Consider the following 22,534-nt stretch of genomic DNA (forward strand, 5'->3'; position numbering starts at 1 on the left):
TAGGAGTTTCACGATGGCAGGGCCTGACTAGCTGGCTTTCCACATATGCCCAGTACCCAGCATAGTGCCTGGCATGTTGAAACTGCTCGATTAATGCAGGCTAAACAGGTGAGTACCCTTCTTGCCCTTAGAGCCTGTCCCCCTGCTCTGCCGGGTTTCCATCTAGCAGCTCGGGCTGCAGGCCTTGGCTTAGGAAAGCAAACCATCCAGTGTCTGCAGTCTAACAAGACTGAGTATCTGACATCAGCCTGAAACCAATGACAGCATCTGCCAGGTGGAAACCGCCACCTCACCCACCAGAAGTCCTCGGCCAGCATGCTCACTTGACAAATAGGCAGGGACTTTGGACTATGGGCTATACCCCAGTCGGCCCTCCCCAACTCTCCCACTTGCCACCTGGCACGCCACCAGCCTCTCCTACCTTCCCCAAGCCAGGCCTTCTTATCTTACATTGGACGTCAGGGGAAATTTTCAGGGCTTCTGATGTCTGTAGTAAAGTTCAGAAGCATCTGCCGGGTATGGAAGGTAGGAGCATCTCCGGGTATGGAGAAGGGCTCCTAGAACATTTATTTACACTCAGAAGAGGGGAGCTGCAGAGGTCAGTCAGGTAGGTTCAAATGGATGGGGGCAGGGGTGGCTCCCCTCTTCTGTGGGCATTTCTAAGCTGTAAGGTCCTGGGTTTCGTTTGGGTCCTTCCTCTGCCCTGGTGATGGAAGGGCTTGGGCCCATGGATTGTTGCCTCAGTCTGAGAAGTATGATCTCAGGGTAAGAGATGAGGCCTGTTTTGTCTTCTAAGCCCCACAGTCAATGACTCCTTGTTTACACTGTCCCTCCGAGTCCCTAAACCCGTGATGGCATATTCTTGTCTTTATCTTCCTTTCCTAGGAGAGATTGCATTCATCTTGATCTTTCGTGAACTCCTACCTAACCTTCAAGACCCTAGTTCAAAAGTCACCTGGTCAGGAGAACTTTCCCTGACACACAGGCCCAAGCCTCGCCCAGGGCAGAATTCACTTCTTGCCCTCCTGCTCCCTAGCATCTGTGTTCTTTCCTCTGTAACAGCACACACTGCAGAGTATGCTCAACATTTAACTCAAGTGTCCCAAACTGAGGTGCCTTTGGGGGCCAGGCAAGGAACATAAAATGCAGCAAGACAACAGAAAAGCTTATCCGACCTAAAGCAAATCCAATTAAAAACAAAGCTGCAAATGACCATTCTGCAACGACCAAAAAAGAGGTTTTTTTTTTAGTGGGACTGGCCTAAGACTGTCTTCTTGGTTTGTAAGTCTCTCTTGCTCTCAAGAATGGGCTCTTGAGGGGAGAGACCCCATCTTACTCCTTTATGCCACCAGCAACCAGGCACAGACCAGGTACTCAATAAAGGAACCCCTTCTGAAGGCAGAGCCTGGTAGTCAGGCCAGTGAGAGGGAACAAGACGGGGACAAGAGGTATGGTGAGGCTAAAGCTGCTTTCCAGGGATTTGTGCCTGCTTGGCCCTAAGGAGTGACTTCCCATGTGCCCCAGTGGGAAATCAAGTCTGCTCGTTAGCTTAAAAGCGCCGCTAGCAGGGTGGTTGCATGGCTCGGTCAATAAAGTGTCTGAGTCTTGACTTCGGCTCAGGTCATGATCTCAGGGTCATGAGATCGAGCCCCCTGTCCACCCACACTCAGTGCAGAGTCTGCTTGGGATTCCGTCCCTCTCCTTCTGCCCCTCCCACTAGTGCTCTCTTTCTCTCTCAGATAGATAAATAAATCTTAATAATAACAAGCATGATTAGTGGTTCAGTTCCCAAAACCTACATCCAGCACCGTCTCCCCTGGTGGAAACAGAAGAGGATTTTACTCAGTCTTTCTCCTGCAAGATGAAACAGACAGTGGAAAGTTCCTTGCTTCTTCATAGTAGGAAAAGACCTTGGAAAATTTAGTTCTGAGGACAAAACTCTGAAAACTGGTCAGACTGACCCAAATACGAGTTTCTGAGCTATTTTTCATTATGTCTTGGGATGTGGTGTGAACCAGGAGGTGGAGTCTGCAGGCCACTTCTCTGGCCAGCCACTGTCACTTCTCCTATGTCAGTCCTCTAAGGAAGAGCCTGGCCTGGGACGTGGGGTGACAGACCCAGGGTGCATTCTTAGGAGCAATAGCGAGAAGCTGCCAAACATCTGGTATGTTAGCTGAAGACACACAGGCAGGTGGGCAGAGGCCGAGGGAGGGAGAGCAGGGTAAAAACAGGCTGGGCTAGTGATACAGGGAGGGGCAAATGACACGGTCCTGAACACAGCCAGCTCCTCTGCAGTGGGCAGTAAGGGTTACATGCGTCCTTCTGAGCTCAAAACACCTCCTGCCCCCTCAACACAGCTGCTCAAGGTCCCAGTATCACAGATGTTTCTTTGTCCCTTGTTACAAGGCAGCCCTCCTTGGCAGGTTATCCACAGCTGGAAGGGAACAAGCAATCGGGAATCTCGGGTTCCCGTTCTACTCCTTCAGCACAGGCATCAAGGACAGTCCCAGTAGCTTCCTGGGGTCTGGCATTTCCTCACCGGGAACTTGGGAACAGTGGTGGCTGGTCCCACTCCACAGGGCTGGCGGGAGCATGGGGTGCAGGAGGGGTTCTAACGTCCTTCGAGAACCTCTGGGTGCTACCTGTGTTAGTGTTCCCCTCTGCCAGCCAGTTACTTTCTGCATGAGGGGTCTCAGGGAAGCAGCAGCAGCAGAACTTTGTCGGACTCTAAAACCCCATGCCCTCTACTATGTACACAATTTCCTCTAGAAACCTTAAACTCTTTTGTTTTGTTTTGTTCTGTTTCTTCTGTGAAACCTCAGTGATGATTCATACCTCCTGCAGGAATCCGTCAAACCCCTTCCCGAACAGTCTTGGTGGAGAAAAGACAAGACGTGGGAAATGGACCAAAGCCTCTCACCAAGGAGTCTTGCCTTGGTGGCTCGCAAAGGGCCACTGGCTCCCCAGGGATGCCCCTTCTCCCTCTCACAGGGAAGCTGAGACCATCAGGTACAACCCAAGCCCCTTCCTCTGTGGCCCCCTTCCCTGCTGCCACTAAACCGCACTCAAAGGCCCTCTTCAGCACTACAGGGAAACAGAGAGCGATCAGACTGAAGCAGGGAGCCAGAAGCCCCTTCACCCCTGATGCAGTGGTCAGGCAGGCCTTCGAGGCTGGGAAGAGCCTGTAAAAAAGAGGTGGACTGCCAACTCCTCGTGGCAACAACCTATGCCCACCAGGAGAAGCTGAGAGCAAGTGATGGCATTTCCAAGACCATGGCCACCGGCTCCAACTTCCTGGGTAAATGGTGTCATGGAGCCCTCACTACTTCCACACTAATTCCCTTATACCCACCTGCCTCTCTTTTTCCAAAGCTCCTCTGAAGCAAGGACCTAACCTAGAGAGGAGTCAGATTCCCTATGTCCCAAAACGAGCTCTGCCTTCCCTCGAACTGTCCCTCCTGCGCCCCTGCCCCTAGGGCTCATGGACAGTGTGCCAGGCCGGGAATCTTGCTCAGCCTTGACCCCTTGGTGCCCCTCTGCTCAGTCACAGCTGATAGTGCCTCCAGCCAGCATCAAACTTCCGGACAAACAGTGGGTCTCCCACACACAGCTTCCCACAGCCCTCAGGACACAGTTGACGCACCTTTCATCATCAGAAGTCTGGTGCTGAGCCCCATCCCTAGTCTCATCTCCCCGACACTCTAGCTCCGCTTGACTTGGACAAACACCCACACTTCCTCTCCCACACTTCCATGGCTTTGCACATAGATGGCTGTGGTAGCAAAGCCCCTTCTATCTTTCCTCCCTGGGAAATTCACATATCTTTCAGTAGCTTGAAACTCACTGCCTCCGTCACCCTGGGGAGGGCAGATTGCTGCCTCCTCTGTGCCTCTGTGGCACTCATAAGACATCCCTGTGATGGCCATGGCAACCACAGGGCCCTGCTTTGCAGGAACAGCCCTAATTTTCAATATTCAGTCTTGCTGTTGCCAAAATAAACATACACATACTTGTCAGGCCATGTGTTTCCGACTCCTGGTTCAGAAACTGGGCAACGCATTAACAGCACTGCACGCTAGCTATCTGTTTATGCGTCTGTTCCCCCCAGTTAAAAGCTCCTGAAGAATGGGGACTATCTCTTATTCACCTTTTTGACTTGAGCTTAGAAGAATGCCCGGGAAAGGAGGTAATTCTCAACGGACAGACCAACTGTCCACTATTTGCCATTTAATGATCTCCCCAATACACAGTTTATGTCTCAGGGTATCAGATGGTCACATCTACCAACAACTATAATTAGGCTGGACAAAACACTTTTGAAGTTTCAGGCATTTTGCCCTTTGAATCCTGCTCTAGGCAGAAAAGGCCAGCTCAAGTTATGATTTTTGAGTGATACCTCAAGGAACAAAGTTAACAGAGCAAAAAGGCATCTTTTAACAATAAATGCAAATAGATAAATCTGGTAGATGCTACCAAGTGATCAAACCAAGGCATCATCAGTACCAAAGCAGGAACCTGGCATTGTGTGCCACCTGTCACAGCAGCAAAGGGCAGCACACAATGTTACTTGTGATTCATTCTCACCAAAACTGTCCCACCCAAGTCGAATCTGGCCTCTAACTCAACCTCCAGCTACAGGAAACTCAGGAGACAAAGGAACAAGTGCAAAGACACCACAAGGGGACCATGAGACAAATCCAGGAACTGAATCTTAAAAAATCAGTATCATTAACAACACCACCAACAAAAAGTCATTAAAAAAAAAAAAAAAAAGCAAGGTGTTGTTCTGGACCGAACTATACTGGACAATGGTTCAAAGAGGAAAAACGGGGGCGTCTGGGTGGCTTAGTCGGTTGAACCTCTGCCTTTGGCTCAGGGCATGATCTCAGGGTCCTGGGATCAAGTCTTGCATCAGGCTCCTTGCTCAGCGGGGAACCTGCTTCTCCCTCTCCCTCTGCCTCTGCCCTTCTCCCTGCTCATGTGTTCTCTCAAATAAAATCTTTCCAAAAAAGAGCAAAAGACAAAGAGGAAAAACACTATTAAAAAACATTTGGGAGGAAGTTGGAAAAACTTAAAAATTGGACAGGAGATGCTATTTGATAAAAATACCAGTTGACCCTTGAACAACATGGGGGTCAGGGGCACCAACCCTCGAGCAGTCAAAACTCTGTGTATACTTCTGACTCCCCAAAAAAGTAACTACTAATAGCCTACTACCGATGGGAAGACTTGTAGATAACATACAGTCGATTTAAAACCTATTTTTGTACATTATATGTATTATATACTGTATTCTTAGAATAAAATAAGCTAGAGAAAACCAATGTTATTAAGAAAATCATAAGGAAGAGAGAATACATTTACAGAACTGTACCATAAAAAAAATCCACATAGGGGCGCCTGGGTGGCTCAGTGGGTTAAGCCGCTGCCTTCGGCTCAGGTCATGATCTCAGGGTCCTGGGATCGAGTCCCGCATCGGGCTCTCTGCTCAGCAGGGAACCTGCTTCCCCCTCTCTCTCTGCCTGCCTCTCCATCTACTTGCGATTTCTCTCTGTCAAATAAATAAAATCTTAAAAAAAAAAATCCACATAGAAGTGTACCCAGTTGTTCGAGGGTCAACTGTACTGATTTACTTAGGCATGTTAAAAGAATTGTTCTTACTCTTATTGGGGAAATAAAAATCAAAACCACAATGAGATGTCACCACCTGTCACCTGTCCCAATGTCACCCGAAATCTGTCAGAATGACTAAAATCAAAAAGACCAGAAATAGGAAGTGTTGGGGCACCTGGATGGCTCAATCGGTTAAGCATCTGCTTTGGCTTGGTCATGATCCCAGGGTCCTGGGACTGAACCCCACGTCAGGCTCTTCACTCAGAGGGGAGTCTGTCCCTATCCCCTGCTCACTCTTTCTCTTATTCGCTCTCTCAAGCAAATAAATAAAATCTTAAGAAAGAAAGAGAGAGAGAGAGGAAAGGAGGGAGGGAGGGAGAAAAGAAGGAAGGAAGGGAGGGAAGGAAAAGGGAGTGTTAGCAAGGATGTGGAGGAAAATAAAGCCTTGCACACACCATTGGTAGGAATGCAAACTGGTGCAGCCACTGTGGGAAAAAGTATGGAGGCACCTCAAAATATTAAAAACAGAACTACCCTATGATCCAATAATTCCACTCCTGGGTATTTACCTAAAGAAAATGAAAACACTAGTTCTAAAAGCTATAGACACTGAAGCATTATTTACAATAGCTAAGACATGGAAGAGACCCAACTACCCAACCACAGATGAATGGATAAAGACAATGTGGTAAATTATTCAATGGAGTATTACTCAGTCATAAAAAAAATTATGGGACCTTGGCATTTGCAACATGGACAGATCTAGAGGGTATAATGCTAAGTGAAGTAAGTCAGACAGAGAAAGACAAATCACTCATATGTGCAATTTAAGAAACAAAACAAAACAAAAAAGAAAACAAATGAGCAAACAAACGAAAAGAGACAAACAAAAAACAGCCTCTTAAATACAGAGAATAAGCTGGTGGTGGCCAGAAATGGGAGCGGAGATGGATGAAATAGATAAAGGGGGTTAAGAGCACACTACTCAAGGGCGCCTGGGTGGTTCAGTGGTTAAGTGTCTGCCTTCGGCTTAGGTCCTGGAATTGAGTCCCACATCATCAGGCTCCCTGCTCAGTGGGGAGCCTGCTTCTCCCACTCCCTCTGTCACTGCCCCTGCTTGTGTGCTCACTCTCTCTTTCTGCAAATTAGTAAGTAAAATTTAAAAAGTAAAAGAGGGGCCCCTGGGTGGCTCAGTGGGTTAAAGCCTCTGCCTTCGGCTCAGGTCATGATCTCAGTGTCCTGGGATTGAGCCACCACATTGGGCTCTCTGCTCAGCAGGGAGCCTGCTTCCTCCTCCCTCTCTCTCTGCCTGCCTCTCTGCCTCTCATCTGTCAAATAAAATAAATAAAATCTTAAAAAAAAAAAAAAAAGTAAAAGAGTACCCTTACCTTGAAGAGCACTGAGCAATGTACAGAACTGTTATACTGTACACCTGAAACTAACATAACACTGTATGCTAACTACACTGGAGTTTAAAGAATATTAAAAAAAAATGCCGATTCTTAAAAATTGTATTTAAGCTATGGGGTGATAGATCATGTTATCTGCAACCCACTTTCAGGTGAAAAAAAAAAGATATTACATCTACGGAATACAAAGCAAACAGAGCAAAACAGGAACAATCTAGATGGAGGATAGGTTTGGGGTTTACTGTGCTCTTCTTTCAAGCATATTCAGCTTTTCTATATGCTTGAAAGTTTTCATAATAAAAAGTCAGGTGGGGCACCTGGGTGGTTCAGTGGGTTAAGCCTCTGCCTTCAGCTCAGGTCATGATCTCAGGGTCCTGGGATTGAGCCCTGCAGCATCGGGCTCTCTGCTCAGCAGGGAGCCTCCTTCCTCCTCTCTCTCTGCCTGCCTCTCTGCCTACTTGAGATCTCTCTCTTGCTGTCAAATAAATATATAAAATCTTAAAGAAAAATGAGAGAAAGTCAGGAAAAAATAAGAGTATTAATACCCGCAGAATAAAAATATTACTGATATGAAAAAGAACCAAGTAGAGATCTTGGAAACTAAAACTGTAATTGTCAAAATAAAGAAAACAAGAGATGGAATGAATGATCAGAACAGATACAGCTGAGGGACACCTGCGTGGCATAGCTGGTTAAAGTGCACAGCTCTCGATTTGGGCTCAGGTCACAATCTAGGGATGGAGCCTGGGGTCAGGCTCTGTGCCCAACACAGAATCGGCTTGAGAATCTCCCTCCCTCTCGTCTTCCCCTCCCACTCATGCTCTCTCTCTCTCTCTCTTAAATAGATAAATCTTAAAAAAAAAAAAAAAAAAAAAAAAAAGAACAGACACAGTGGAAAAGGAAATCAGCAGGGTGCTGGAAGGCAAAGCCCAGGGTTTGTCCAGAACATAGCACAATATAACACTATGTTATTAAGATGGAAAAGGTAAGAGATGTGGAGAACAGACCCTAAATTCCAGCTCCCGACCCCTGCAAGCTCCAGAGGGAAGAAGAGAAGCTAATCAAAGACATTTTTTAAAAATTCCTTAGACCTATAGGGATGCCTGAGTGGTGCAGACAGCTAAGCATCCAACTCTTGCTTTTGGCTCGGGTGATCTCAGGGTCCTGAGATTGAGCCCCATGTCTACTCCGTGCTCAGTGTAGAGTCTGCTTGGGTGGGTTTCTCTCTCTCTCTCCTTTTGCTCTTCCCTGCCCCATGCTTGCTGGCATGTGCGCGTGCTCTCTTTCTCTCTCTCAAATAAATACATAAATCTTTTCAAAAAATCCTTAAGACTTTTAGAAATACAGGAATTTTCACTCTGATTATACCTACTGACTTCAGAGCAGGGTGAATGAAAAAAATATCCCACAACCTAGACACACTATGGTAAGATTTCAGAACATTAGAAATCAAGGGTCACTTGATTTCAAGAGTCCCTTAGGGATTCTTTCTGAAAGAATCACTTAAGGAACAATTCAGGCAAAATCCAAATGAACTAAAGTAATAGAAAAAAACATTAAGCCAAAAATAAATCAATAAAACTTGGAATTAAAGTCTAAAATAACTGTTGATGCAAAATGTCAAAAAAAAAAAAAAATCAATAATGATCTGGCCTAACCCCAGATGATTTCAACGAGGAAAGTGGGGGTGGGAGGCAATGAGGAGGGAGGAAAAGTGCCTCACAGTTCTTGTCCTCTTAGGGTCAAAGAAATAAACACTAATTCTAGACCCCAGGCAGGAAAATATAAATTTGAATATATGGGATGAATTTCCAAATTACTAAGAGGGTGGCATGGGGGGAGAGATCTAACAGAAGCCAAGAGTACTTTGTGATGCCGAAAAATTCAGTCACTGAACAATGAGGGCAGAAATGTTCATTAGTTAATTCAGCAACAACAGAGAGGGTGCGATGTTGAGTGCTGGGACACAGCAGAGCTCACACTCCCTCTTGAGTGCTGGGACACAGCAGAGCTCACACTCCCTCACCGGCATGGGAACAAACAAGTGAGCAAGACAAGGGTTGGGAGTAAGTGCTAGGAAGAAAAACACAGAGCAAGGCAAGTAAGGGAGATAACGCAGACTTCAAAAACATTATGCTTGGTGAAAGAACCCAGATGCAGGAAAACCCGCAATATTGTAGGATTCTATTTATATGGAACGTCTAGAACAGGCAACTTTATAGAGACAAAGTAAACCAGTAGTTGCCAGGGGCTCTGGGGAGGCAGGAAAATATCTGAAAAATGATTGTGGTGATGGTTATACAACTCTGTTAGTATACAACACCACACTGAACTGAGTTCTACGGCATATGGATTATATCTCAATAGATTTTTTTTTTTTTAAGGAACTTGGTAGAGTGCTACTTTAGACAAAACAGTCAAGTAGGGGGCACCTGGGCGGCTCAGTCAATTGAGCATCTGACTCTTAATTCTGGCTCAGGTCATGATCTTGGGGTTGTGGGATTGAGCCCCATGTCGGCTTCTGCACTCAGCACAGCATCTGCTTGGGATTCTCTTCTCCTTCCGTCCCTTCCCCCAACTCACACTCTCGCTAAAATAAATTTTAAAAATCTTTCTAAAAAAAGATACTCAAAACCATAAGAGACTCTTAATCTCACAAAACAAATTGAGGGTTGCCGGGGGGAGGGGGTACAGAGAGGGTGGTTAGGTTATGGACACTGGGGAGTGTATGTGCTATGGTGAGTGCTGTGAAGTGTGCAAACCTGGTGATTCACAGAACTGTACCCCTGGGGCTAATAATACATTATATGTTAATTAAAAAATTAAAAAAAATTTTAAAAGTTAGTCAAATAAGGCCAACTCATGTAAAGCAAAACAATAATCTATTGATGTGTGTACACATGTATACACACAGAGCAAACTGCCCCCAAACATCTTAATACACAACTTAACTTCCATTATCACTGCTCAGAGGCAGGAGAATCCCTGAGTGGTAAAAAGAAGAATCCAGCTAGAATTCTGTAACTTGGAGTCCTTTTAATACTTAATGAGTTTTTCATGCTAGGCTTGAAAACACCAATCTTGACCATTTTGCCTCAAATTGGCAAAACTTTGCCAGTTAAATTTTAAGAGATTAAGCTTTTTAACAAACCAGTCTACAAAAATTTCCCCACCAACTTGCGCTATGGTGATCCTGTTTCTCAAAAGTCGTAAAACCAAACCAAATAAAACCAAACCCCCGAGTTCCTATAACGTCTCCCATTTTCACCTAACACTTCTCTCTCCTTGCTGGCTGGAAGCCCTTCAGCTCCTGCGTGAACCCAACCCTTCAAGCAGAGGTTCACTGATACCGTTTCTTGCTTAGAAGGCTCTCTTTTCTCTCCCTCCCTTCCTCTCTCTCCCTGTGTCTCTCTTTCACTACTTGCTAGTTCATTCGGCCAACACTTACCAAAGGCTTATTCTGGGGAGAATAACCCCAAGAAAACACTAGAGTTAGAGTCTACACTGAGGTATTAACCTTGTAATTTCAATAATAAAATAGATTTTTCTCTATGTATTTCAAAGAATTTTCCCATATTTTATAAAACTGATCTTTTTCTATGTAATTATCTATAATGTAAACATGGCAGATATTAACAATTCATAGCTAGTGAACTAAACTTTCTTCTGACAGCTAAGATCTATTTTTTCATCACAAAATCTTTCACTATTTGTGTACTCATGAGAGTTAAAACCCAAAAATAAAAAACAAGTTAAACGAAAAAAAAAAAAAAAAACCCACAAAGTTTTTCATTAGAAAATGTAAACAGAACATTTTGAATTTTTTTTTTGATTTTTTTTTTTTTTTGGAAATTTATTTCTTTAAGAGAGAGAGCGTAACACAAGTTGGGGGAGGAGCAAAAAGATAAGGAGAATTCCAAGCAGACTCTGTGGTGAGCATGGAGCCTGATGCGGGGCTTGATCTCACAACCCCAAAATCATGACCTGAGCCAAAATCAAGAGTTGGATGCTAACCCAACTGAGTCAATCAGGTGCCCCAAGATATTTTTCATTTTCAAAATACCTAATTTTTACCCTTCTCAGGCATCAAAATGGCAGGAGTGGGGATTTCCTGGCTTCAAATTGGAAGAATTTCTTTTTTTCAGAGAGGGATGGGATCCTTCAGTGATGAAATGGTCCAACACCATCAGCATGAGCTAACCTAACCCACTAACCATAAGCTGTGAGCTGCAAGTCAACCTTTCAGACCTCTCGCATCAAGATGAACAGCGTCTCCTTCAAAAACAGTCACCTCAAGAGAGGACACACTCTAGTGACCTGTCACTGCCCAACACACATTGCAATTGCTGTCAGGGCCCTTGGACAAGCCCCCTGGCCTGACGTGAACCAGGATTCTGACTTTCTGGTTAGAGCTCCCTTTGGAACAAAGAACGATACCACTATGGAATGTTTTCCAATACACCCCTGAAGGACCTGCCAGGAGGAAGAGCTGCAGGCTCTGAAGAATGTGAATAAGGATCATCACAGGATGCCTGGGTGACTCAGTGGGTTAAGCCTCTGTCTTCAGCTCAGGTCATGGTCTCAAGGTCCTGGGATCGAGGCCCACATCTGGCACTCTGCTCAGGAGGGAGCCTGCTTCCCCCTCTCTCTCTGCCTGCCTCTCTGCCTATTTGTGATCTCTCTTTCTCTCTGTCAAATAAATAAATAAAATCTTAAAAAAAAAAAAAAAGTATCACCACAGCTGATCAAACACCTGGGAAATCCGTGCACAATTTCTCAAGGAGACTATCCTGAAAGTGGGGAGCACCCAGGAACACATCGAGTCGCAAATTTTTTTTTTAAACAAATCAGTCTCATTACATCTTAGTCACACTCCAAATCTGGGACGATGTCACCTCAAACATGGACAAACAGGTGCGAAAACCTCGAAGAACTCACGATGTTTACACACCTCATGGAGGACTAAGTTCCTGTTTTTCCAGTCGAAGAAAGGGAGGCTCACAAGGCAGAGGAGTACAAGTCAGATCAGAGGAGTCCACATACATCACAGTATAGACATAGAAGCTATTAATGAGAAACGGTCCTTGCTTATCAATTTATCACAGCAGCTTGGAGAGATCCTCTCTCTAACAGCAGTGGCTTGGGTTCTGCGGCTCCATGTTCAACAGAACAGCATTTTGTAAGCCGTTCTAGAAGATGGGCTTTTTCTTTTGTTCACAATAGCCATATGCACCAATTCACCCAATGCATCTGAATTAATAAGGATTTGTTTGTTTAACAAGAACTGGGCATTAGGATGCTGATACAGTATTGTATCAAAACACCAAAAAACATAAAATGCAAGTGATATACAATGGCCCAGATATTAAACTCATCCCCCACATTTCCGTACGTGTATGTGTGGTGTTTATGCACGTACTACCAGTGGGTGATCTGGAACACAGGCCTCCATGTCCTGCTCTGTAAGATGGGGATCCTTCTCACAGGGTGACAGTGAGAAAACCCTGTGTGAGTAGATGAGATAGGGATTCTCTCTGCAGCTCACTGACCGAGGAACAGATCACTGAAATGACCTGTACAGGTCAGCTGGGCACCCAAACTGAGAAGCCGAGCTTCTGGACTCCCCATGCCATGCTCTCTTCCAGGTAATTTCCATACCAACATCAGTCCCCATTTACTGATGATCTGCAATGGGCCAGGTCGCTGAAGCTAAGAGGGCTCCAAGTGAAGCAGATCAGGAGTGGTGATGTCATGTGCCTGGAGCGCTACATGCGAAGTCAAGATTTTAAGGTGGTGCCTCATGGGTCTAACACTGACCCTCCTTCCACTGTCTTTCCATGACATGTGCTATGTCAGGGCTGTCAGAAAGCTCAGGAGGCAAGGTTTATTTGGCAACAGGATAGCTGTCATTGGCCTCAAGAGCAGATTTCAGACAACCAGTATGACCCAGAACTTCTTTCTTATCTAGCAGTCCTTTTGCTATTTTTTTTTTTGAAAGATTTTATTTATTTGATAGAGAGATCACAAGTAGGCAGAGAGGCAGGCAGAGAGAGAAGGGGAAGCAGGCTCCCTGCTGAGCAGAGAGTCCGATGATGCTGCGGGGCTTGATCCCAGGACCCTGAGATCATGACCTGAGCCAAAGGCAGAGGCTTAACCCACTGAGCCACCCAGGCGCCCTCCTTTTGCTATTTCTGATCAAAACTGAAAAAGTCAGGGCGCCTGGATGGCTCAGTGGGTTAAGCCTCTGCCTTCGGCTCGGGTCATGATCCCAGGGTCCTGGAATAGAGTCTTGCATCGGGTTTTCTGCTCAGCAGGAAACGTGCTTCCCCCTCTCTCTCTCTGCCTGCCTCTCTGCCTACTTGTGATCTCTGTCAAGTAAATAAATAAAATCTTTTCTAAAAATTAAAAAACAAAAAACTGAAAAAGTCAAATCAATAACATCCATATAAGGAAGGCACCTGATCCAAATAGCAAAATCAGACCCCTGATTGGAAGGACCAAAGAAGCAAACTTTAAAAACAAGGCAGTTCCTATTTCCTTGGCTGCCCCCTCCTTTGGAAGCCACTACAAAAACAAAGGTGACTTGTAGGGCCTAGAGAAGCTTCAGTGCCAAGGCCCAAGGCCATACACTTTACCTCTGTGAGAGAGAGATCTGGCAACATCCCCAACAAGGGGAAAGTGAACCTGACAGAGAGTCGAATAAAGGGGGTACAATTCGACAAGGCTAACCTCTGTGTGTGGACTTGAGGCCTGTGTCCCCAGTGATCTGTAAAATGAGTTTACATAACAGGCCTTTGTGTTGTCCCAGATAAGAGAGAGTAGAGGAGTGGTCAGAATGTTTTAAGGATTTAGAACCAGCTGAGATTTCCTGGGGGACAGTGAGGTTGGGGGTGGCAGGGAGCAGGGGTGGAGCCAAGGATGGGGGAAGGGTGAGTTAAGAAATCATGTCTGATCTAAGGAGGAAAAAGGTTAACAACGACCACAATAATTTAAGTCCTCCTTTGTAATTCCTTGGTTTTATCAGCATTAGCACTTTCAGGATAGACAAGAAACCAGTAACACTGATTTCCTCTTCTTAGAAGGCAGTGTGGAGTTAGGGGATGAAGGTGGAAGGGAGCTGTTGTTTGTTTTTGTTTTTACTGTATGCCCTTTTACACTTTTGAAATTTTGAAATTCTGGACCATGTATTTGGATTATCTATTCAGAAATATATAAAGTGAATTTTTTTTAAGATTTTATTTATTTATTTGACAGAGAAAGATCACAAGTAGGCAGAGAGGCAGGCAGAGAGAAAGAGGAGGAAGCAGGCTCCCTGCTGAGCAGAGAGTCCGATGCGGGGCTCAATCCCAGGACCCTGAGATCATGACCTGAGCCGAAGGCAGCGGCTTAACCCACTGAGCCACCCAGGCGCCCTATAAAGTGAATTTTTATACTAGTTTAAGCATGTCCATAGTTTTCCAACAACCCTAAGAAGCAAGCAGAGCAAAGATCATTAGTCCCAACTCCCAAATGAGGAAGCTGTGGGGTCTAAGAACTAAGAAGGGAAAAAGAATTTCTAACATAGGGTAGGAGAAGAATCAATGAAACAAGATGGGATTGGGAGGGAGACAAACCATAAGTGACTCTTAATCTCACAAAACAAACTGAGGGTTGCTGGGGGGAGGGGGGCTGGGAGAAGGAGGGTGGGGTTATGGACACTGGAGAGGGTATGTGCTATGGTGAGTGCTGTGAAGTGTGTAAACCTGGCGATTCACAGACCTGTACCCCAGCGGATAAAAATATATTATGTTTATTAAACAATTTAAAAAAAAGAAACATGCATATAAATAAATTTTTTAAAAAAAGGATTTCTAACATAACACAATTTTAAAAAAAGAAGGAAAGAATTGGGCCACAGTTGTGGTGAGACTGGAAATAAGACTCGGACCTTCCAAATCCTAAGCCAACGCTCTCTTTCAGAGACCCCACAGTTTGAAAGATGCAGCCCACCCCCGCATTCGCTCTTAAAGTTCAACCTGCATAGCTAGAGCTGTGGGAATCCACATGGGGTATGGCACAGGAACCCATCACCCTATATGGAGCCTTACTAACCAGCACAGCAGGCAGGTGAGCTGTTCAGAGCTGGCTAGATGTTTTGGGAGCAAACATCCTGAAACTTGCTAGAGTTTCAACCTTTATTACTGAAAAATCTATCAAATGCCCAAGTCCACGTTGCTTCTCAAAGTACAGTGGCTGCAACTGCGTTTTTACTAGATTCATTAACTTCCAGGCTCTTGGGGTCATCATTTTGAACTCAGAGGGACTTAGACAGGTGATCAAGTGTAAAAATGAGCACTGGGCTTAGAACCCAGGCAGACCCTGGGTTCAAGTTCTGATTTTGCACCTGATTTGGGTGTGACCTTAGATATGCTGGTCACTTCCTTTATTTTGGCCTCAGCTTCCCCTCTATTAATAAAAATCAATTCACAGACATGTACTGTGCACCGTGTGTCTAACACTGCTGCGGGTGCGGGGCCTCACAGGCCCACAGAGCAGACTAGATCCCCGCACTTTCAAGGAGTGGACAGACCCTGTACAGGAGGAGATCAACACATGGGGTCATTTCCAGTCTGATGAGCTATGAATTTACCCCCTGAACTCACCCTGTAATGTGGAGAGAGGGTCCACATTTGCAGTGGGAGCCAAATGAAGAAGCAGGAGGGGGATGTAGGGACATAATATGACAGGCAGGGGGACAGATACAAAGAGCCCAAAGCAGGCATGTCTGAAGGACAGAAAGGGCTAGTGAGGCTAGAGAGCAGCAAGTGAGGGCAGAGGGAAGGAGATAAGACAGCCAAGGCAGACAGGGGGCCCACAGCTTCAGGTGAGGAGTCTGGATGCCATTCTAGTTGCAACAGGAAGTAATTACAGAAATAAAGAGGTTTAATTAGATCTGTGATGTTGCAAACTTTCTTATTTTTTAGCAGCAGAACTTTTCAGTCAAATAAAAACAAGTGGAACCTCAATATAGAACTGGATAAAAGTGGTTTTGCTTGGGCTGGGTGAGAAGCTAATTAAGGCCCTTCTGAACTTGTGGCCTCTTGGCCTTTCCCCTTTACCCCTGCGGCAGCTCCCAAGCACTGGAGCTCAGAGGAGCTGCAAAAACACCAGGTGATCTACCTCTGGGTTCTTCAAGCTCTAACAAAATCTGGCAGTACAGGGAGAGGAGGCATGGGGAATCATGCTGGATCCTTGCTGGGCCCCTGACAGCCCCTGGAAAGGTTTTAAATCCCTGAAGTGCAGGAACAATAACAATAAAATCTGGCTCATCAAAGGTTCCAGTTAAAGTGACATTGCTGAAACTATAGGGACAGAAAACAGATCGGTGGTTGCCAGGGGCTAGGGTGAAGGGAGGACACTGACACAATGGGAGGGACACAGGGGAACTTTCTGGGTTGCTGGAAGTATTGTATACTGTGACTATGCTGGTGATTATGGGACTCTATACGTTTCATCAGAATTCACAGAACTGTACACCTAAAATGGGTGAAGCTTAAGGAGCATAAATTTAACTTGAACAAACCTGATGTTTAAAAAAAAAAAAAACAAAATACAAAGACACCTCCGAGGTATTTTATGGATGGAGAAACAGACTTGGAGAGCAAAAATGACTTGCTCCTGCTGAGTCAGAAGAGCCCCCAAATGGCTGATTGAAGGGCTACCTCCACCCCCACGCCACCGCTCCTCAGTTTCAATCCCAAGCCTCTTTAGTACCTAGCCTCAGGTTTCTCTGACTTGCAAACTGAGGAGGTAGATACTTGCCAAAGACTTTCCCACTCCAAACAATCAGATTCTAAGAAGCAGGCTGGTGTAGGAGAAAGACCTCAATGTCAGAAACACTGGAAGAAAAATGCCCACTTGTGTCAGTTACGAGCTGGGTGCCCTGGGGCCAGCCTGTCCTATGCCAGGATAGGGTTAATAAGAACAATCTGTACATCAGCTGGCACACAGCAGCCTCCAAGAGGGGCAGCCATTATCACCCTTCTACCCCGACCGGATCCCAGTCCCTATCCCACCAGGCTGCTTCCTAAGAACAACGTGGAGGTAACCATAGGGAACAGAAATCGCCAACTCCCTGCCCTGCGTTGCATAACCTGTGCTCGGGTACACAGTACACCCTGGGCTCCACTGGGGCACAGGCTGTTATCTCGCCAGGTAAACAGGAACACCCCGCCCCCTCCTTGACCACCGTCAGCACCCAGCCACCACAAACACTCGGGGGCAGGAGAAGGCCGGCAGCGCGCAGGAACACCACTGCTCTTTATGCCTATATTTTGGGCACTCCACTTTCCCTGTGGCTGCTGGCATCATCGCAGGGCACAAACTCATCCACAGACACACTCCACCCATCCTACAAGCCCTTCCCTCACCACCTGTTCCAAAGGGGTGTTCCCAAATAATGACTCAAAGCTGCCGGCCCCACCTTGCTTTTTTTTTTTTTTTTTCTCTCCAATGTAAGGCAACCAAAAACACAGAAACCCAAAAGATTCTTTAAGACAAAACAAAACAAAAGCCTTCAGGCAAAGAGATTCTGCTTCCGCTGGCACATCAAATCATGTAAAGTTTGTTGGCTTACTATTTCTCCACGGAGGAAGAGGGGGTAGGCAACACCCAGAAATTATACCAATTTTGCAGAAACAAAGAGCTAAGTACCCTGGAAGGCAAACAAGAGCGGGGCTACAGCAGCCCAGGGACGCAAAGCCCCAGAGCATCAGGTCTCAAGGGACTCCCCCATACCTTGGCTCAACTTCTAGAAAACACAGAGATAACAGGAGATAACCCTTGTCCTGTGCTGCCCCTGCCCAGTGCTCTTAAGGACTGTCATGGAGATCATGTGAACTGAAAATCGTGAGAGAATGGAAACGATTTCTGCAGAGCTCAGTTAAGTTACTGAGCAAAAACGATGCTTTGCCCCAGCCACGGTCTCCTCACTCTATGAGGGAGGGCTGGTAGCCAGGTTAAGAAACTGATTCATTAATCACAAATATTATTTATCAAACCACTGCCAGGACATTGTGGCAACTACATCCTGCTGTTTCTCTTCATAGTCATTGCCAAAGTTGGGTCCTCTCCCCCACCTTCCGGTATCAGTGAACTTTTCAGTTTCTATCAAACTCCAGCTGGGGGAGGGGACCCAGGGCTGGCCCTCGTCGAGTAAAGTTCCACCACCAGGTCCACAAAGAGACTGCAGGGAGGCGTGGCCAGGCCGGAAATTCTGACAAAAAGTTTTGGCCCTCGGGTCCTAGAAACAACTACTTCCTGATCCTTCCTAGGCTTGGGGCGGTGTAGTTCTCAGGCCGGGTTCCCCCCACCAGGGCCGAGCTGGGGGCTTCAATCGAGGGGGGGAGGGTCAGGCCAGCCTGGCGGCCTTCTGTCCCCCGCACCTCGAGCCGCTCTGCTGCCTTCCACTGGCTAAGTTATTTTGGAGCAAAAGCGCCCCCAGGGTGTGAGCTCCGGAGGGCAGGGCCTCCTCCCCCGCAGCATCCCCCAAACACACACACACACACAAACACCCCAAGGCCGGCGTTCTGAGGACTGAACCCGACCCAGACCCCAAGGCCCAGGCCTGCTCCGACAGGAGGAAGGGAAAGGGGGAATCGAAAGGGATTTGCCAGAAACCTGAGGACAATCCGGGGCGCTCGCAGCGGCCTGGTGCCGCCTCCGCTAAGGGAGCGCTTTCTAGGGGCCCCGGTCAACCCCCTGTGCCCGTCGGAGAACGGGCTGCGCGGCAGTCAGAGAGGGCCAGGCCACCCCCGCCCGGCGACCCCAGGCTGGGCCTCCCACCTTGACCCGCTTGCCCTGGATCTCCAGCGTCTTCATGGTGAAGTCGACGCCGATGGTGCTGCCCTGGCGCTCCGAGAAAGCGCCGGTCTTGAAGCGCTGCACCACGCACGTCTTGCCCACGCTCGCGTCGCCCACCAGCACCAGCTTGAACAGGAAATCGTACTGCTCGTCCGGGTCCCCCGGGCCCGGGCCCGGCCCCGCCATGGCCGCGCGGGAGCCGAAGGGCCGGCGCTCCGGACGCTGAGGGAAGCCTGGGCTCACGGAAGCCGCGGACCGCTTGGCGACGTGGAACCGCCGCAACACCTGAAGAAGAGGCGCCGCCGTCTGCCGGTCCCGGCCCGGACCCGCCCCGGACCCGCCCCGGCCGGCCCCCCGCCCCGCCCCCGGCCAGCCCGGAGCCCCGCGGGCCTAGGCTCAGCCAAGGACTCGCCTAGTCCCGCCTCCGCAAAGCTCGCGGCCGGCCCTCTGCTCCTTCCGGGCCAGTCCGGTCCTCGCGCTCTGCCTCAGCCCCGCCCCGGCCCCACTCTACCCTGAGCGCATCGCGCCCGCCCCATCCCCCGCTCCAACCTCAGCCCTTCGCGGGACAGACTCCGCCCTCAGCCACACCCTCAGTTAGACCCCGCCCCCGGCCCCCCAGCACCGCCCTGGCCGGGCTCCGCCCCCAGCGTCGCTCTAGGCCCCGCCCCCAGCCCGACTCGCTGCCCTCGGCCCGGGGACAGTCAGCTTCTCAGCTCCTCCCCTAAACCTGCCCACAATCCAACTCCGCCCAAGGCACTGCTAGCACTCGCCACGCCCCCCACCGCCGCGGGCTAGGCTGCCTCACTGGAGCAATCAGGACCCGCCTCGAGGGTACGGTGGAGTCCCTGGGGCTGCAGGCCTGGGGGCCCATTAACCCAAACCTTGAACCAGGAACGGCCTCCTCTAGAATGGATCACTGGTAAGGGGACAAGCGGTGGCAGAATCCCTGCAACAGAGGATGTCTGTGTCTCCGACACAGACGGGAAAGGCGAAGGAACGAGAAGGCTTCAGTGAGGCCAGAAATTAAGCCGGCTACAAAACTGGGGTGAAGACCAGAATCCTGGTTGGGAAAGGGACCCGAAGGCTGCCCGCTCAAGGTGACGCCCCCTTCAGGACTCTCGAGAGAAGGGAACTAGAGAGCCCATTTAGTGGATGGCAAGGCGGGAAGGAGGAGTTGGGAGATCACAACCCCCAAAGGCCTAGGGGTTGTTGAAGCAGCTGTCCTAATGGCTCAGGGTGGGCTGGCTCAGTTGGGGTTATGGGTCCATTTGGGGGAACTGACCCAGCCAAACAGCACCAGTGCTTGGGCTGAGCAGAGGAGCATGGGAAGTTTGTGGGGAATTCTGTGGAAGGTCAGACAAGCTTTTGCCAAGATAATCCATAAACCAAGAGTCCTTGAAGAGGGCACCTGGGTGGCTCAGTGGGTTAAGCCGCTGCCTTTGGCTCAGGTCATGATCTCAGGGTCCTGGGATCAAGTTCCCTGTCGGGCTCTCTGCTCAGCAGGGAGCTTGCTTCCCTATCTCTCTCTCTGCCTGCCTCTCTACTTGTGCTCTCTGTCAAATAAATAAATACAATCTTTTAAAAAATAATAAAATAAAATGTCATAGTATCTTTAAAAAAAAAGAGAGAGAATCCTTGGAGAAATGGAACGGAGCTAAGCTTAAAATAGATCCAAATGGAACCTATCCCCAAAAAGGGCTTCCCAACTACCCAGCAGGGAGGGCATTGAGGACACTCCTGCCCTCTTCAGACTCCAGGTCTACTTGGTTCAATAAATTGTTATTAATGCCTACTATAGACCCTTGGAACACATCAGTGAACAAAGCGAGCAAAAATCCATACCCTCCCCAGCAGAAAAGGGAAGAGGGCTTTCCCATAGCTTAAGGAGACCACGGAGGGCAAGTCCACCAGGACCAGTAGTAGTATCCTGAGGATCCCCGACCTACCTTACTGGCTAAGTGGGGAAGAGACTGGATTAGGAGGCAAAGACAGACCCATGGAGAAGATGGAGCAGCAATCTGTTCTGGAACCATGGAAGCTCTTCTCCCATGGGAAGTGCCCAACAGTGTTAGACAGAAACCCCCAAAGTGCTATGGAAAAAAAATTCGGGGAGCCCAGCTTTATTATATCAGACTGAAGGGGCAGGAAATAGCTTCCCATTCTGAAGTAGTAGGAGACAGAAGGACATGGGGTGGAAGACTTCCACAGGCTGGGGTTGGCTCTGGGGCATGTCAAAGCTCAGAACCCCAGAAAATAACTTCTGTTCCAGCCCAGAGTGGCTCCTCACAGCCACTGGTGGAAAGAAGAAAGGAAAAGGTGAGCCCGGGGGCTGAGATGAGCCAAGACTCAGCTACTGGAAGCATGGGGAAAGGAACAAAGAGAATAGACATTCACAGGGTGGGGTGGACATGTGGCTGAATAACTGAACTGGCCTTTACGTTTGCCTTGCCTGGAATTGGTTTAGGGTAGGGTGAAGGCCATTGGGCTGGCTATGGATCTTGCCAGAAAGTCCAGCTACCACTTGTCTTTGTGGGTGATGGAAATGTTCTAAACCTAGACTGTTGGGGCACTTGGGTGGTTCCATTGGTTAAGTGTCTGCCTTTGGCTCAGGTCATTATCTCAGGGCCCTGGGATCGAGCCTTGCATTGGGCTCCCTGCTCAGTAGAGGACTCTGCTTCTCCCTCTGCCCCTTAGCACTACCCCCCACCTCCTACAAGCATGCCCTCTCTCTCTCCCTCAAATAAATAAATAAAATCTTTAAAAAAATAAAATAAAACAAAACTAGACTGTCATAAGGGCTGCATGACACAGGAAATGTATTAAAATTCTTAAATTGTACACTTACAATGGGTAAAATTGATGGTGAGTAAATTATACCTCAATAAAGCTATTAAAAAAATATCTGCATTACCTCTCTTTTGGTGGTAAGTTTCTACGTAGCACAATGGCATTTTATCTGAAATCAAATTATGCTCATTTGAAACAGAGTGATTCAAATCCAAAAATGTTTATATCTCACTTAATGCCCCAGTTTTGAAACAATGCATATCCCAAATTTTTTAAATGTGCCAAGAATTTAACATTCTTGGGGCACTTGGGCACCTGGGTGGCTCTGATGGTTAACCAGCTGCCTTTGGGTCAGGTTGTGATCCCAGGGTTCTGAGATTGAGCCCCAGGTCTGGCTTCCTGCTCATCAAGGAGACTGCTTTTCCCTCTGCCTCTGCCTGCCACTCCTCCTGCTTGTGCTCTCTCTCTCTCTTTCAAATAAATAAAATCTTTTTTCAAATTTTAAATTCCTTTTTTAAAGATTTTATTTATTTATTTGACAGAGAGACACAGTGAGAGAGGGAACACAAGCAGGAGGAGTGGGAGAGGGAGAAGCAGGCTTCCTGATGCAGGACTCAATCCCAGGACTCTGGGATCATGACCTGAGCAGAGGGCAGATGCTCAACAACTGAGCCACCCAGGGGCCCCACAAATTAACATTCTTAAAGCTAGTCGTGGGTAGGCTGACTTTTAACTGTCTTTGTACTGTTGCTACATGGGAGCACACCATCCCAGTTGATAAGCCAAAGCGCCCGTGGTCACCCCAACAGTCTGTGGATCAGAACTCCAATGCCATCTTTCTTGCCCTTCCTTGGAGCCTGATGTGGGACTTGATCCCAGAACCC

General features: G+C 47.7%; 1 protein-coding gene across 1 annotated transcript in view; it reads right to left on the reverse strand.

The window, feature by feature from the left end:
- RAB43 (RAB43, member RAS oncogene family) overlaps window positions 1-19,199 on the reverse strand; it is a 35,383-nt gene extending 16,184 nt beyond the window's left edge. Inside the window, exon 1 of the mRNA XM_059161885.1 lies at window positions 18,846-19,199. Within this exon, the coding sequence (XP_059017868.1) occupies window positions 18,846-19,049 (204 nt within the window). The 5' untranslated portion in view covers window positions 19,050-19,199. The remainder of the gene's footprint in view (window positions 1-18,845) is intronic.
- Between the last annotated feature and the right edge of the window lie 3,335 nt (window positions 19,200-22,534).

This window comes from Mustela lutreola, chromosome 2 (assembly GCF_030435805.1).
Source record: "Mustela lutreola isolate mMusLut2 chromosome 2, mMusLut2.pri, whole genome shotgun sequence".
NCBI lineage: Eukaryota > Metazoa > Chordata > Mammalia > Carnivora > Mustelidae > Mustela > Mustela lutreola.